This window comes from Emydura macquarii, unplaced genomic scaffold (genome assembly GCF_026122565.2).
Source record: "Emydura macquarii macquarii isolate MOO-44397 ecotype Brisbane River unplaced genomic scaffold, CSIRO-AGI_Emac_v2 contig_312, whole genome shotgun sequence".
Lineage (NCBI taxonomy): Eukaryota > Metazoa > Chordata > Testudines > Chelidae > Emydura > Emydura macquarii.
In genome coordinates, this window is record NW_027130449.1 from 1,621,920 (window position 1) to 1,637,829 (window position 15,910).

The 15,910-nt window shown below is 47.7% G+C and overlaps 1 protein-coding gene across 3 annotated transcripts in view; it reads left to right on the forward strand.

Annotated features, from left to right (window-relative positions):
* DDX25 (DEAD-box helicase 25) overlaps positions 1 to 3,915 on the forward strand; it is a 31,823-nt gene extending 27,908 nt beyond the window's left edge. For all 3 annotated transcript variants that reach the window (XM_067563373.1, XM_067563364.1, XM_067563355.1), the window contains one exon: positions 2,785 to 3,915. In XM_067563373.1, coding sequence (XP_067419474.1) covers positions 2,785 to 2,846 — 62 coding nt within the window. In that variant the 3' untranslated portion in view covers positions 2,847 to 3,915. The remainder of the gene's footprint in view (positions 1 to 2,784) is intronic.
* The last annotated feature ends 11,995 nt before the right edge of the window (positions 3,916 to 15,910 follow it).

Consider the following 15,910-nt stretch of genomic DNA (forward strand, 5'->3'; position numbering starts at 1 on the left):
TCATCTCCAGTGTTAGAAAGCAAGCCAAGCACTGAGGAGCTAGGGGGGTGAAGTGGAATGAATCAAAAGGTACCTCAGAGAGTCGTCCTGTGTTTCTGAGGGTGGGAAGGGGGAGGAAATTTACAGCCATGTGCAGCCTGCCTTTCCAAGTGGAAGAGAGGCTCTTCACTGAAGATGTCTTTGGGGTAATTATAATAAGAAAGGTGGGAGCTAGTGTGGCTCTAGGAATGCCAAGCCAAAGTAAGGACGACTCAGGAAGTGATCGGAGTAAAGATGGATTGGGGAGAAAGAGCAGATCCCATGTGGAATGTTACCAGCATGAGCGATTACTTCTGTAAAGAGTAATGGTTGAGTCAAGCTGGGAGAGGCTGCAGGATGAACTGGAGGTGCAGTGTGGATGGAGGTGGAATTAGTAATAGACTCCGTTGAAGAGCTGGAAGGGTCAGGGCTTCACCATCCCATGCCATCTGCTATTCAGTATTCTGCTTTGTAATACTCCAGCTAAAATTCTGCATTCAGTTTTTTGGACTCCTCAGATCAGAAGGGTTTGATAAACTGCAAAGAAATCAGGGAAAGGCAACAAATGCAACATTAGAGGGTTCTTGTGAATGCCTCAGGGAACCAGGTGTGTTCAGTTTGGAAGGGGGGAGGAGATAATGGAGTTCTTATTCTAAAGGGAAAGGGGGAAGTTTATTCCAGGGACTCAAATGAGGCAAGAATCGGAACAAAAGTCTCAGGGGAAATCCAAGCTAGATATGCAAAATATATCCAGAGTTAGCTAGGTGGGAGGATCCTCTGCTTGGGGAACTTGAGGTGCTGCCACTGTGTTCACAAAGAAAATTGGATTGAACACTTGAGATGCTGCAGAACCAGCCCAAGCCTGGGTCACCCAGAATCTCAACCACAGTCTACAAAGGCCACTTCCAGCTTTGACACATGAATCTTATGGATGTTAAAGGGAAGACACTGTTTGATTTTAAGGGGGGAAGCTCTCTTCTGCCTGTCTAGCCACTAGGATGTTTGCACACCGTGCTTCCTAGCTCACCTGCTCGTCTAGCACAGCTTTTAAATGTGAATGACTAGCAGCTGCTACTGAGGTTCAAACACATGAGATGACAAAGGGCAATTTCATGAAATGCTTTCATTTAATCTATTTGACATTTTCATACTGGTTCTGGATTATTTCAGTCAAATGGGTTTTGTGGGACAGGAAGCAAGAAAACGGTCCAAATTATCCCTGTCTTGCAAAAAGGCATTGTTCACAGGAAGTGCATGTGTGTCCAAGTCTAGCCATGTGTGGAGTGAACAAAATGAGCCTTGCTGATGATTTGTGGTATTAAAAACTGAATGGAATTACTGTAGGACAATCTGACTTTTCTTCTTTTTAGCAGCTTTAATGCTGTAAACCTGAGCGTAGCTTTAAGACTGACAGAGCAGTCAGTTATTTAACAAGAATAATGCTTAGCATGTGGAACTCTTTATTTTCGAAGTGTTTCCAAACATTGCCTAATCTCCACAACATCCCATCAGAGTGGGGAGGTGAGGTAAGATAACAAGGGCTGTGATCGGATCTATAAATCTAACCCGATCTGCCGTTTTTAATTTATGAGATGCTCCCAATGCGCATCATGCTTGTATAGTTGCCTCATGTTGGCAGCTGCCTTAATTCTGTTTACATTGTGCTTCTCAAAGTTTATTTGACTATCACTTGAAGCACTTTGACTGGAAATACTATACTGAACACTTGGATATTGCTGTCCAAAAATATCAGAATTGGTCTGTATGCCTCTTGAGCTTACACTGTCACTTATTCCAGTTATTGTAGCAGTGCTGTGGTGCCGTAGATGGTGGTGACTGACATCGCTAAAGACTGAGGTCCTCTGTCCACAAGCACAGCACAGTTCCCTCATGCACTTCTGCTGGCGTGCCATGCCCCTATCCTAAAGGAATGATCTCCACAGGCAACTCTGCCTTGACTGCCAGCAATTCCAATAATTACACTGATGTTTGCATCCATTGTATTGACTTGGTTACTTACATACACATGCGTAAATCTAGTACAGAAGAATGTCTGACTGGTACCGTCCCTGATGTGATTAGAATTAGACTAATCAAGTTATAGCTGTTATCAGTGCCCTAGCAAAACGCATTAACCGGGTCTCCATTTTATTGCATGAGTTGAGTTAAAATAAGCAGAGCAAAACCCAAACACATATTAAGGCATGGGACTTCGTTAGTAGCCATAGCAACCAGGAAGCACCTAAAGTGACCTGGTTGCTACACAGCAAACACCAGCTTCACAACCATGAACAACCGAGTCTGCTGCAGCTGGCAGTCATGCCGTTTAAGTGGAATCTGTGCCGCTTATCCATTATTCAGCCGTTTCATAGAGTCTGTTCAGTGGCAGTTGTTATAGTTAGACAGCTGTATTGTTTCAGGAGCACTATTAAGTGGATTCTACAGGAATTATTACAAATAGCGAACTTCAACATCTAAATTATAATATTAACTAACGTAGAATATTTAACAGACACTACCAACTATATTGTGCTGTGTTTGTCTCACTATAAAATTGTTATAACTTCTGTGAAATATCCTGCAAGTCCTAAAGATCTTTCTAAATTTGCCATTCTCTCCAAAATGTCTTAAAAATACAACCAGCTCCTGTGTCCCTAGTACTGTGAGTGGCTCTGCCCAGTTTTTGCTCTTCTGCTGAAGCAGAGGCTGTGCTAGTTGAGTGCAGTTTGGAATGTAACTCTTTACTTGGTCTTATTTTTTTCTTAGAAATCAAGATTAAGCAATTGGACCCAGATGACATGGATGAGATTGAGAAGATTGAATATTAAATAAACCAGCGGTATTCAGGAACAAAGGAAGATTTTTCTCTAACCTTAGACTTCAAGTTTTTTTCTGTTTAAAAAATTGAAATAGTTTGTGAAAAGTATTGCCATGTTTGGAAATGGTTATAGCTTGCCAGAGGATATTGTATGTTTATCATAGTGCATTTTAGGAAAAGAAAAAAAAGAAACTTATTCTTGTAACCTCAGAATGGGTTTCATTTTTCCCTTCTCATGGACTCTTGTGTTTTTTGTCTAATGCATCTCATGTTACCAAGATAGTGACAAGTTTAATAAAAAAAGCACAGGAGAATATTCTCTCACCTGACCCAGTTTCCCTTTCCCACACTATTCCCAAGTATATCTCCATCAAAAGTGGTGACTTACTGAAGCAGGTCGTTCAGCTGGATTAAACTACCACCACAAAACTGACATCTATATGATAATTGACACCAATAATTAATATAACTAGCCATGGGATGGCAGTGGTTGCTTTCACGGCTGTGAATGAGGCAACACTGGCTTTCCTGCAGAGGAATCCTAAAGAAATAACCCTTCACATTTTAACCATCAGGCCTCCCCTGTGCTCTCCTATGGTATGTCAAGAATTAAAATATTACACGTGCTTGTTAAGTTCCTTTCCACTAGATGGCAGTATTATTTCATAAACATAACCTGCCCCGTAGATCTGAGCATCACCGGTTTTTCATCTAATTTGTGGAACTAAGTTTTCTTTTATTTCAGAAATGCTGTCTTGAGTCTGAAGTTAAAAAATTTTAACTGATCCAAGATTACCTCAGGGGAGAGAGAAGTCAACCTTTCCTGAGCCACAAAAATCTCTCAACTCTGATCTACCTCTTAAAGACTCTGGATAGGGGGTCATCTTTGAAAGATACTAGTTAAGGGAAACATTCAAAAAGTTGCAAAGAGATTTGAACCAAACAGGAGGTTTTTAGAACTATTCTCTCTAACAACTATGTTACTGAAATACTTATCCATTGCTTTACATGTTCTGCTCCTTGTTAGATAAACAGATAGTGGAAAGTAGGTGTATTAAATGGTTCATTTGTTCCTCAAACTCTATTTCTTACCTTGTATTTATTTCTTCTCAAATCAATAATACTTTAACTGGAGAGAACTCAGTGCATGGGCTGATCCAGTCGTTGGGAAGTTGTTTGGGACACGAGACATGGGTTCAATACCCTGCTTCACCAAAGACAGCTGTGTGATTGTGGGCAAGCCACTTGGCCTCTCCGTACCTCAGTTTCCCACTTTTAAAGGGATGGTAATAGTGCTTCTGTACTTTATGGTGGTCGAGCTAAGATTGTGATGTGCTCAGATACCACAGTAATGGGCTCTCTAGAAGTATCTAAGAGAGAGAGAATGGAATTGAAGAACTAGTTACTCTAGCGCCAGACATAATGCAAGCCGTTGCTGTGTATGGAGAGCTTCCACAGCTCTATTCAATGCATCTGAAGCTTGACCTGCAGCACCTCTTTCTTTGTGTGTTTCTAATATGCCTATCACCGTGACATGTGGCCTAAATTGTCTGCAAAGATGCAAGCTCTGTTCTGCTGTGATCTGGCTGCTATTAATCCTGTTACTGAGAGAGCTTTGGCAGTTATTTCCAAGAGAGGTCACCTGCCCATTCTTCTCTGCTGCACCGTAGAGGGAGGCTGTCGTGAATAAGTGCAATGCCTGAAAGGATGTCAGGCTAACCTGAATGAGGAGTTCACAGTTACAGATCCTCTGCTGAAAATCCCCAAACGTGTGTGTTTGTCATCCATAGCAACCCTGTGCAGCATAGCTGGCATGGAAAAACTGCTTGGAAACTATCAGAACCTTGCATTGAATTTGGAATGAAATAGGGAGCTGTTTAGAGAGCACAGAGCTCTGGTCTCTCACTCTTTATTCTGTTGCCTAAAAGATGGTCTGCAGCACATGACACCAGTTAGCTTCTTCAAGACCTGTACCTTCATCCTCAGGCACAGTGTGTTGCTATCATCCTGGAGATGAGAAATGTGCAGCTTGTAGTGGATAGGTCCCTGTCCAGCAGGAAATAGTGCAGTCTCTAGGCTAATAGACAAGAGGAGGAGGAATTCCTTACCATTGTAACAGTGTGTAGTATTTCTGATGGGTGTGTGTAGGGGATAGCACTGGTAGGGTTCTCCAGGGTCACTGAGTCCAGTCCTCTGCTATTTCAGGCGACCCTGTCATATTATCCCCTTCATAAACTTATTAAATGCTATCTTAAAACTAGGTAGGTTTCTCACCCCCACTGCTCTGATTGGGAGGCCGTTCCAGAGCCTCACTCCAAACACCTCCTGATTTCCAGCCTAAATTTATTCATGGCCAGTTCATGCCCATTTGTTTTTGTACCAACATCGTCCTTGAGCTTCAGTAGCTCTTCTCCATCCCTGGTGCTTACAGCAGAGAGGTATTTTATAGAGAGCAACCAGATCCCCTCTCAGCCTTTGCTAAAAGACCCCAAGACTGTACTGTGATGTGAGGGCAGACATCTTTCAGTAGGAGAGTGGGGTCAATGTCCTAGTCAGCCTCTCTTCCTCATCATCTCCGCCTTTCTTCTGCTTGCTTTTAGCCAGCTGCTTTTCTTCTCTGGCACTGGGACCTGATCTGGCATCTGCTAAAGCAATGTACAGCTAAGCGTCATGGGTGTATTGCTGACATTGGAATATCTGTTAAGCTAAAGGCCTGTCATGTAGCGAGGTTTGAACTTTGTGGCCCTTCACACAAGAGCAATAGGGCAAGGAACACAACTGTCCATTCAATTATTGGGATATGTTTGAGATGAACCAAAAAAGCCAGCTGTGTGTGCTATACTCTGCTCTGAAGTCTATGTAGGAAAGCAGCAGTGAGATCTAGCAATTTAAGCATGGATATTTCTCTCTCCAAGGCCATGCACTACTACTGCCAAAGCTTTTTGCGCTATATCATCGACTAGGTCTTGCTTGTGAGAAGTCTAGGAGTTGGCTGAGGTCAGGTGTTGCGGTCGTTAATTTATCGCTACCTTTTCCGATAGCACCAGTGAATGGCAGTGTGAAGGTGGATCAATAGTGGTGGGGTAACCGAAGAGTCGTGCTCTATTAAAGATTGATAAGACACTTGAAGGTGGTTGAAAGTTTGCCCTTTTAAAGAGAGCCTGGATCTCAATATGTTCTTCACTGGCTTTCACCAGCCAGGAGGCAAAGGGGGTTGACTCACATGAGTGGCTCTGGTGTCTCAGTATTTTTATGGCCTCAGTTTGTGAGATGGGGCCGAATTCTGCCAAGTTAGCAGAGCCTACTCTGCTCTGCCTTAATCTCCTAGTGACAGGTACTGAGTTTAGGCTTTTAACAGTGTTTATTGCCTGAATCCCTGAGCAGTGAGTGCATAAAGTTAAAGGGCAGAAGCCTATGAGCATTTTCTTATTGCTCTGCCTTTGAGTGTGGTTGGAACATGGCATGTTTTGTCCTTTTTTCAGTACTGTAGGAAATTGATTCTTTGCATCTGGAGGTACTCAGGGATTGGAAGAGGTGAAGGCATTATGGATTGACTAGTTCACTTTTTGCAGAGTACTCTGGTTGAGCAAATAAGGTTCTTGCATGCCCTGCTACTGTTGATGATGATCCATTTCAAACCAGGTCTTGGCTTCACAGGTTGGAGTGCAAATACTTTATGTACTGCCTCCTCCCTTATGTTGTATTAGGTAGCCTCCAGGTATACCCTCTCCTAATGGACTGTTGAAGTCATCTACCTAAGTCTCAGTGATAGTATCGAAGGTCAGGTGCCATGTCCTATATTAGGTTGACCAGTGACTGTGTGTGGTGCATGCCAGCAGTGGTGATAAACAGGTGCTGAGCGCAGGGGTGCAGACCAGGTCTACAGGGAGCAGCCTGCAATGAGACTCTTAGAGTCTCTGGCGAACGCTTCTTCAAAAAGCCTCCATACAAAAGTTTATGGAGGAAAAATAGAGGGTGTCTGGAGGAGATAATTGAATACCTATCCCATAGCAGTTGGGAACATTTGATATATCAGTGAGGTATGCCTTGTTATGGTTTATGGGTTGCCTGGATATGTTGGTGTTTGCATGTCTCTCTTCTACTTTCAGGCATTTGCTGGTACTTAGAAGCTAAATTTCCTATGGAATGTATCAATCTAACATACACCTGCTGAAGAGAAATACAGATGTTAGCCCTTTTGGTCATTTAAATAAAGGTATCCCTTTTTTTATAACCCCCTGTAGGAAGTGCACACTAACCTTGCTTTCAGCCCATTCGACATGTTTCATCCCTCCACTATCTTCAGACAAAATCTGTAATAAAGTAGAATTAAAAATAATTACCGGGGAGTTGTGCTGCTGCTACCCTGCTGCCAAATAGTTCCTTAAAATCTATAATTTATTATTTTACTTTCAGGCTGAAGTATTTTTATTAGGTCAAAGTGTTGACAATGTTGTCATTTGCTGGATCTGCCAACACCCCCTACTTTGGCTTTTTTTTTTTTCCTTTCCAAGTCTGACCTGTACAGGCAGACAACTAGACTGGAGGTGTCTGGCACTCTATCAAGATGGAATGAATCTTGGGAGATTTATGTTCCTGTTTCCAAATCCCAAGGAAGCTCTGCACTGCCTGAGCTCACTAAAACAACTGTGTAAATGATTTCACTCTGCTGTCAAAACGAAACTGGCACTGCACCACTGTTCTCAGATTCCCAAAGAGCAGGCTGCAGTTTTTACGTCTCCATCACTTACATTGAGAAGGTCCACTTATTTTATCTCGTTCAGCTGAGCCATGGTTTTAAATAAGGGAGCTAATCAGCAGAAGAACTGACCAAGTCTTTAACCCACATCAAATAGGATTTTGTGTTTGCTGCCCGAACTTGGCGTGAAGAGTTAATTTGAAGATTATACTTATGGAGTGGCTCAGATCAGATATAACCCATAAGTGCCCATTGTTAATCGCAGGTTCTCACTAGAACTCGTTGCCTTATTGCGTGGTGGAGCAAGAACTTATAATTTGCAAGCTGCTACTGCTGCTTGCGCATCCTAATGTGAAAAGGGGGGAAGTGGAGAAATAACATGCAGTCCTTCCCTGCTGGGTATATTTCATATAAGAAGAGGGCGGTAAAACAGTTGGAGATTACAACAAGGTAAACAGTGCTGGTGTCTCGCACCTTTTAAATGGATGATTCTTAAGGCAAATCTAACTGTCGTCATTTCTTTGATGCTCATCACAGTAATTGAGTGCCTTTGCCTGTTTGAAGATAAATAACAATAATCCTTCTTCTTTCCCAGCCTATCGGAGGAATTGCTTGATTAGTGTACGGACTGCTTGTTTGCGGCTCAGACTGGTACGAAAGGCAATAAGCTGTATGCGTCTGGTGCTATGATCTCTGCACTCAGTTTCCCCCATTGCTTACAGACTCCAGTTCAAGGTGTCTGTCATAGAGGAAGATTATCTCAAGTAGCTAAAGCCAATCCCCTGGAGAGTTTTGACTAGTGGGGCAGGGGCTCTGAGGTGGACTCTGGCTCTGCAGTGAACCGTGCAGAGAGGGCGGCTGTTCATAGTGACCCGTGTTGCCAGTCGTGGACCATGGCATTCCTTGGGCCATGCAGCTTTAGTCATAGACACGAGCTGCGATAGCCAAGCCCGGAGGTCATGGATGTCTGGGGCTCTCCGGCCAGGTCCGTCTGATGGGGTTGGGGTATAATCTTGTTGTAAAATGGAAGTTGAGTGCCTGCCTCCATGTTTACTTGGGCATCGGTAATATGGCCCCGGGTAGTGGGGGGTGTTGTGGAAGAGGCAGGTTCCTCTAAATAGCTCCTTCTATCAACATCACTTCAGACTTGCCTGGTTCCAGCACCAGCACCTGGTTTCAGCCAAGCGTTGATGGCAAGAGGATGGAGGTATATTTGCTGTTGGCCTCAAGAAGCGGTAGAGCAAAACCTCTGAGAAAAGGTTTAGAAAACCTGCTCTAGGAGGAGAGAGTAAAAAAAACTGAGCATGTTTAGTCTTGAGAAAAGACGACTGCCGTGGGACCTGAGCCGTCTTCAAATAGGTTAAGGGCTGTTCTGAAAATGGTGATCAATTGTTCTTCATTTCCCTGCCGGAGGACAAGAAGTAATGGGCTTAGTCTGCAGTGAGGAAGATTCGGGTTAGATATTAGCAAAAACTTCCCCGCTATAAAGGTCGTTAAGATCTGGAACAGGCTTCCAAGGATGGTTGTGGTATCCCCATCAGTGGAGTTTTTTAAGAACAGGTTGGACAAACATCTCTCGGATGGTCTAGTGTTAGTTGGTTCTGTCCTAGCCAGGGGAGGGGTGGGGTTGAACTCTGTGACCTCTTGAGATTCATTCCATCCCCTGTCCTTGGCTTTCCCCAAGGGAGGCTGTAGATACACTAGGCGTCCCCTTTGTCAGCTGATCTGGTTCCTGACTACTGGAACACAGTAGTTCCCTGCCCCTGGTAAAACACAGCTGTCTTCACTGCAGAAGACACCAAAGCACATTCCCTATTGGTGCAGACCTGTGTGGTTTGGGCACGCAGGTCTCCAAGCTGCTGCAGGATGGAAAAGCCATGGGTGGGCTACACACTAAAATGCTGTCGGGGACAGTGATGCAGCCAGCCAAGCTGCTTGGAAAATGGGGAGAATTTGAGAACGTGTTTTTTGGTTGAAAAATTTCAAGTTTCTGTCCAGCTCTCATTTCCAGAGCTGATTATCCTGTACCGTAGATGGGCGTAAGTCACAGCTTCTTCACAAGATTGGGAGAAAGGTGGGCTCCTTTCATGAGAGGGGCCTGTCACCTGCGGTACAGGGACCTCCGTAAAGCCCTGCTTCTAGCCACAGTTCAGAGTGACAGCGTCCAGGGTTTCAAACTCCGTTTTTGTACCAGAATTAACACTGGGCTTGGGGAGGGCGGGAGCTGTGTTGTGCTGTGCTTAAAAGAGATTTTGGCGGCGGTTCCCAGAGCTGATGTGCACAGACCTGAGGGTGTGAACGCTGCTCAGACGGCTACACAGCATGGGCGGCCCCAGACCCTGGCAGGCCCAGAGCAGTGATGCATTTGGTCCGCTAGGTTGTAGCCAAAAGGAAATAGTGAGATGGTGTCAGCTGGCTTCCTTACTACAGCTGTGAACGGGCTCGTGGCCAGTAACCCTTGGTCAGGAAAGGCCATGTTCCATGGGCAGCACCAAAACCAGCTCCCAGCACTTTGCCGTTGATTGCTGTGAGGGGCAGGGCTGCTTGCTGTCACATCCTTCTCTGCTCCGGTACTGGCATCCTGCACGGGGCCAGCACTTTGCGGTACCCCAGTTCTGCTCTTTGCCTCGCTCAGAGCAGAAACAGTCCTGCCCGCCGTCCCGTTCTCCCTCCAGCGCGGCGCTAGCCCACGTCATCAGCAGGAGGGTGGGGAGGCTGGGCTGACAAACGGGGTTCTTTAGTTCGATAAAGTTAGCGCGGAACATTGAAAACAGCTGTGGGGCCGCGCTGTGAGCAAAAACCCTGTTTTCTGAGCAAAGCCCAGGGAGCTGATGCATCGCTGCACTCCTCTTGACAGAGCACAGTGCTTTGGACAGCCTAATCCAATTGGCCTGGAGTTCCTCATGGATAAGCTGCAGCGGTAAATTGTTCCCCCTCCCTCCTTGATCTGTCCGGGAACAGTTGTATCGACCGTTTCTGCAAGAATTCCACTGGAAATTGGCATTAAATGGCTCCAGATGCAGTACTTAGAGAAAAAAGAAAAGCTAATAAAACCAGGTGCCTCTGGCTCAGTGCTGAGTGAAACCTATTTAAAGCACTCACGCCCCTAACCAGCCACGGCAGGCTGGCTCCTTCATGTCAGAGCAGCTGTCCCGTTCACCACCCCTCGCCGAGCCGAGTGAGCAATCACTATCATTTAATTCCATGGTAACAAACTCACCCTTTCACCCAGGGCCTCTCCTTGTGCTGCACAAATGACGGGCTAGGTATTTATCTGGCCTTGGTCAGCATCAGATCTGATCGCGTGAGTATTCATGTATTTTACCCTCTCAACATTCCTGGGAGGTAGAGAAGATAGCAGGGAGATGAAGTGACTTTTCCAGGATCACAGAGCCTGGGGTTAAACGCAGGTCTCTTGGTTGCTTGTTCATTGCATTATTCACTGGACACCACAGCCCCCCGTCAGGTGTGTGCGTGTTACGCTCCTGCGGAAGGGGGAAAATTGCGACCCAGAGGTAGGAACTGGCTAGAGGGGGGAGCCGGTGCCAGAACTAGGAATAAAACCGATGTGCTGTAATTGCCTGGCCTGGATCTGCCAGGCTGCTTGCCTCCCCCATCTCCATACTATCACTTAATCTAAACCCAAGGCACCAAGAAGCTGCAAGGAAAGCTGGAGTTCTGCCCTTAGTAGCATCTTGTCTGCAGCATGGCCTTCGGGCAATTTCCCCATTGCTCAAGCCCTGCGCAGCTCCACTGGGGCCTGCAAAATACTGTCTGAGGTAGCCAAATGTGCTAGGGAGAGAGCAACTAATGTTGGGACCTGTGGAGTAAGCTGGGCCCCAGCCCTCTGTCATTTAACTCTGCACCGAGGTGACGCTGGGGCCATGGAGCGGGATGGCTCGGACGCCGGGCGGAGCGCTGCCTCCATGAGCAGGGCTTTTAACCGGATCTCTCGATCCTTCTGAGTCCGCGGTTTAAAAGCCCTGCAGATCTTGCACTTAGCCTTCCTGTGCTCTTCCCCCAGGCACTTCAGGCACCGATCGTGGGGGTCGCTGAGCGGGAAAGCCTTCCCGCAGGAGGCACACGGCTTAAACCCAGGCGACCGGGGCATAGCCCGGCCGCTCTGAGTCCCTCAGGACTTCCTATCTAACAACACTTAACACTACTTAAAACTAACTAAAGTACTTGGAATAACAAAGAGTCCAAACAAAGGGCCTGGCACTTGCAGAGAGCAAGGCTAGTTCCAGCAACCGTCACAGGCGGAAAGAAGGGAGCGAGGGGGCGTAGGGCCAGCAGCACCTCCTATACCGTGGCATGTGCGTGGGGCTCCAGGGAGCACCGGAGCCGGCCCTATGGGATCTGCTAAGAAGAAAAAAATTCTGGGAACCGTGCACGGAGGCGTGCGCTCACCTATAATGGAATGGACGTGAGCAATCACGCGAAGAAGAAGGATCTGGGGGTTACAGTGCCCACAAATTGAATAGGAGTCAAGGATGTGATGCAGCAGTGAAAAAGGCTGATTTTCTGGGGTGTATTGAAAGGAGCATCATGTAAAATCCAGGAGGCGATTGTCCCGCTCTACTCACGACTGGTGAGGCCTCACCTGGAGTACTGCGTCCAGCTCTGGGCACCGCGCTTTAGGAAAGATGTGAACAAACCGGAGAGAGTCCAGAGGAGAGCAACAAAAATAATAAAAGGTTTAGAAAACCTGCCCTGGGAGGGAAGGTTAAATAACTGGATGTGTTTACTCCTCAGAAGAGGGACTGGATAACAGTCTTCACATATGTTAAGGGCTGTCATAAAGCGGACAATGATCAGTTGTTCTTGTCCATTGAAGGTAGGAGAAGGGGTAATGGGTGTAATCTGCACCAAGGGAGATTTAGATTGGAGATTAGGGATATAAGGGTAGTTAAGCTCTGCAATAGGCTTCCGAGGGAGGTTGTGGAATCCCGGTCACTGGAGGAGTTTAAGAACAGGTTGGACAAACACCTGCCAGGGCTGGTCTAGGTCAGTAGATCGCGGCTCCCCTCCCACTGGCTGCAGAAGGGAGCCGCTGCGTAAGTATCCAGGCAGAGTGTGTTGCTGGTACAGACAAGGCGATGGGAGATCAGTGCTCCCCTCCCCTGGGCTGGAGCAGGGAGCACGGCAATGCACTCCATGTGGGTCCCTGCAGGGGAGCAGTTTCCCTGCTGCGGCCATGGGGACTGGAGATCCTCCTCACTGAACTCCTTCCCTCTGGCTGCAGTGGGGGGAGGAGAGTGAAGTGGGCTGCTGGTGGAGATTGGTGGCCCTCGAGCCAAAAAGGTTGGGACCCACTGGTCTAGGTTGACTTGGCCCTGCCCCAACACCGGGGGCTGGACCTGGTGACTTCGCAGCTTCCATCCAGCCCTCGAGTTCTATGATTCTCTGGCTTTAAAAAGAGCAGATTGTGGACTGCACAGGCACAGCTGCTGCTTCTCAGCATCATGGACCTGACGGTGTCTGCTGTGTGGAAGCAGGCTCGTCACCAGGTGCTAACCTCTCAGCTTGGATGTACCAGGAGTAGCTCCACCTAGGCGATGGATTTGCAGTGCGTCCGAGGAGAATCAGTGCAAGTGCTGAATAGGTAAGTGTTTGGTTAGATTGCAAGTACTAGGGGGCAGGGACTGTCTCCTCCTCCTGCGTTTGTACAGCACCGAGCACAATGGGGCCTGAAGTGTTACAGTTCCTTCTTTGCAAAGGGCACCATTGGAACATGGAGAAATGAAGGGACTCTTCCAAGATCACACAACAAAGCCAGGATTAGAACTCAGGCCAGCTGCCGTTCAGGGCACAAAACCCCACTGCCTCCCTTAGCATCAGAGAAGATAGAAAAGATCATTGCGTCCAGCCCCTAACCATGCAGGAGAGGGAGAGAAAGCAGCTAACCCTGCAGGGGATGCTGCTTGTAACATTTTCTGTGCTCCCCAAGTCCATATGCTTGTCCTGGGGAGGGAATTCTCTTGACTTGCTGGCTTGGCTGCCTTCATGTCAGTGTTCAGGAAATAAATTTGCTTTCCAATGGGAGCTGCATAGTCTCATGTTCAGAGCTGGGGCTGGGAGCCAGGAGTCCTCACTTGTACTCCAGGCCCTCGTGAGCATCCCTGCCACAACAAAGCGATGTGCACAGTCCGGCACTCGCCAGTGACCCTACGATAGCAAACTAGTGCACATGGCCCAGCCTCATGAACAGCCGAAGAACAGCAAACCAGTTTGCACAGGAAAAGAGAAGAGGGGGGGCTATTGAAAGATTTCTGTTTCTAGGCATTATTAAAGCTAACAGTGAGGACAGAAAGAATTTTCGTAATTATCAGACTGCCTTGGCACTGTACTTTACGACATGAAGCTATCTGTACAATCTCCTATATTGATTGCAGACGAAATAGAGAAACAGTCTTCACACACTGACAGAGGCGCCTTTAGGGAAGCAGACACACCTCAGCAGGGCAACAGACGACTTGTTTCTTTACCGCTTAATTAATTTCCACAGGTATTGATCTCCCCAGATTGAATTTCGAAATCTGAACGAGACAGTGATGGTGTCTGGACAAATCTGAGTTGTGTCTGGAGACAGAAAGATATGTTGAACCATCTTTCCAGTTCTTACAAAGCAGCTATTCACACGAGGCCCCTCTCTGCATGGTATAACCCTGTACCATAGACATAACTATTCAGTTTAATGGGTAGAGATGGATCAGAACCCAAAACCTTGGATCCAGAATGTCCTAGATTTACAATAGCCAGAATCATTGTATCCTGTAAAGACAGACAGATTCCAAGGCCAGAAGGCACCGCTGTGGTCATCTAGGCTGACGTGCATAAAACAGATCAGAGAACGTCTCTGAATTAGAATCCTAGAAGATGGAAGGGAGCTCAGGAGATCAGCTAGTCCCACCCCCTGCTCAAAGCGGGACCAACCCCAACTAAATCATCCCAGCCACATCTTAAAAACCTCTAAGGATGGAGATTCCACCAGGTAACCCATTCCAGTGCTTCACCACCCTCCTAGGGAAAAGCTTTTCCTAATGTATTTGACTATTTTCTAACATTCGCTTTCATGCAAAATGTTTAAACACTGAACGCAGAGGCAATGAACTGTTGTTATCCGCATCGTATGAGGAGAGGGCAGCAGAAGTGTGCTCAGCCTGCTCACATTGATGCTCAAGTCCAGGGGAGGGGAGAGGGGGATAGGTGTTGCCTCTGAGTGCTTGCCTGTAGAGGCCTATGCACCATTTAACGCTTTCTTCTCCAGTGTTTGATAACAGGGTCGCTTGGCCTCAGTTGAGAGGCCTCGTTTCTGCTCAGCGGTTGGTAGAGCTGGTGAGTAGGTCTAGGGGGCTCAGTCTTCGGCTTGGTCTGGGGGCAGTGGTGCCGCGAAAGAGAATGAAAAAGTAACAGCGTCGGGGTTTCCTGGTGCCCTGTGAAATCAATGAAAGCTGGGCTAAGTGGGGGGGCGGGGATTCAGACTGTGGCACCGCAGAGGTGTCAGTGAGCGGCCAGCCGCAGCCGTGAGGACAGTGGCAGAGATCGTGGTGCCAGAGACAACAGGCGCGGCAGAGACAGATAACTGGCAGCGCCGAGGAGCCAGTTGCAGAGGCGGCAGCAGCGGAGGCATTGCTCGATGCCCCCCCCCCCCCCCCCCCCACCCCTTTGCAGGGGTAGGAAGGGAGACCCATGCAAACACCTCGCTGAACTCTGGGTCTTTGCTGACTGAGGCCAACAGCTGTGAGTGGGGTGCAGCAGGGGTGTAACTCTTCCCCCAGAAAGCGTCGCAGCAGCAATGTCGAGGAAGGGATCCTCTTAACAGTACAACACAGCCCTGGCTCGAGCCCCCGCCCAGTAACCTGGGAAAATAAGCACCAGCCTTGGGGACCCTCTAGGAGGTGACACTTCCCCTCTCACAAGCCCCGAGTCTGTGGATAACAAAAGGGAATTGTTATTAAGAGGGAGAGGGGGACCCAGCAGTTCTGTGGGATAACACCGCAGCCACCGTCACAAGCATGTGACCACAGGCAACACCTGGCCCGGCAGCCCCTCGCTGTCCTTGGGCAGCGCAGCCCCAGTGTTCAGAGGGGTGTTCACGGGGGTTCACCTCCCACCCCTCTGGGGGGCATGTCCAGCAATGCCTCTGTGGTTGATGCTGCCTCCCCAACAGCAGCGGAGGCAGAGGGGAGTGGCGTGGGGCTCCATTTCCCGCCAGGCAGCAGCTTTGCCCACCCCCCCAGGGTGCAATGACCGCAGCTCTCAGCACACGCACGCCCCTCAGGCCCTGCAGGTTCTGAGTCAAAGGGGGCCAGGTCTGAAGCCACAGGAGGTGGGGAGGGGGAGATGTTTAGCTTGGCTCCGGGGCTCCTCGC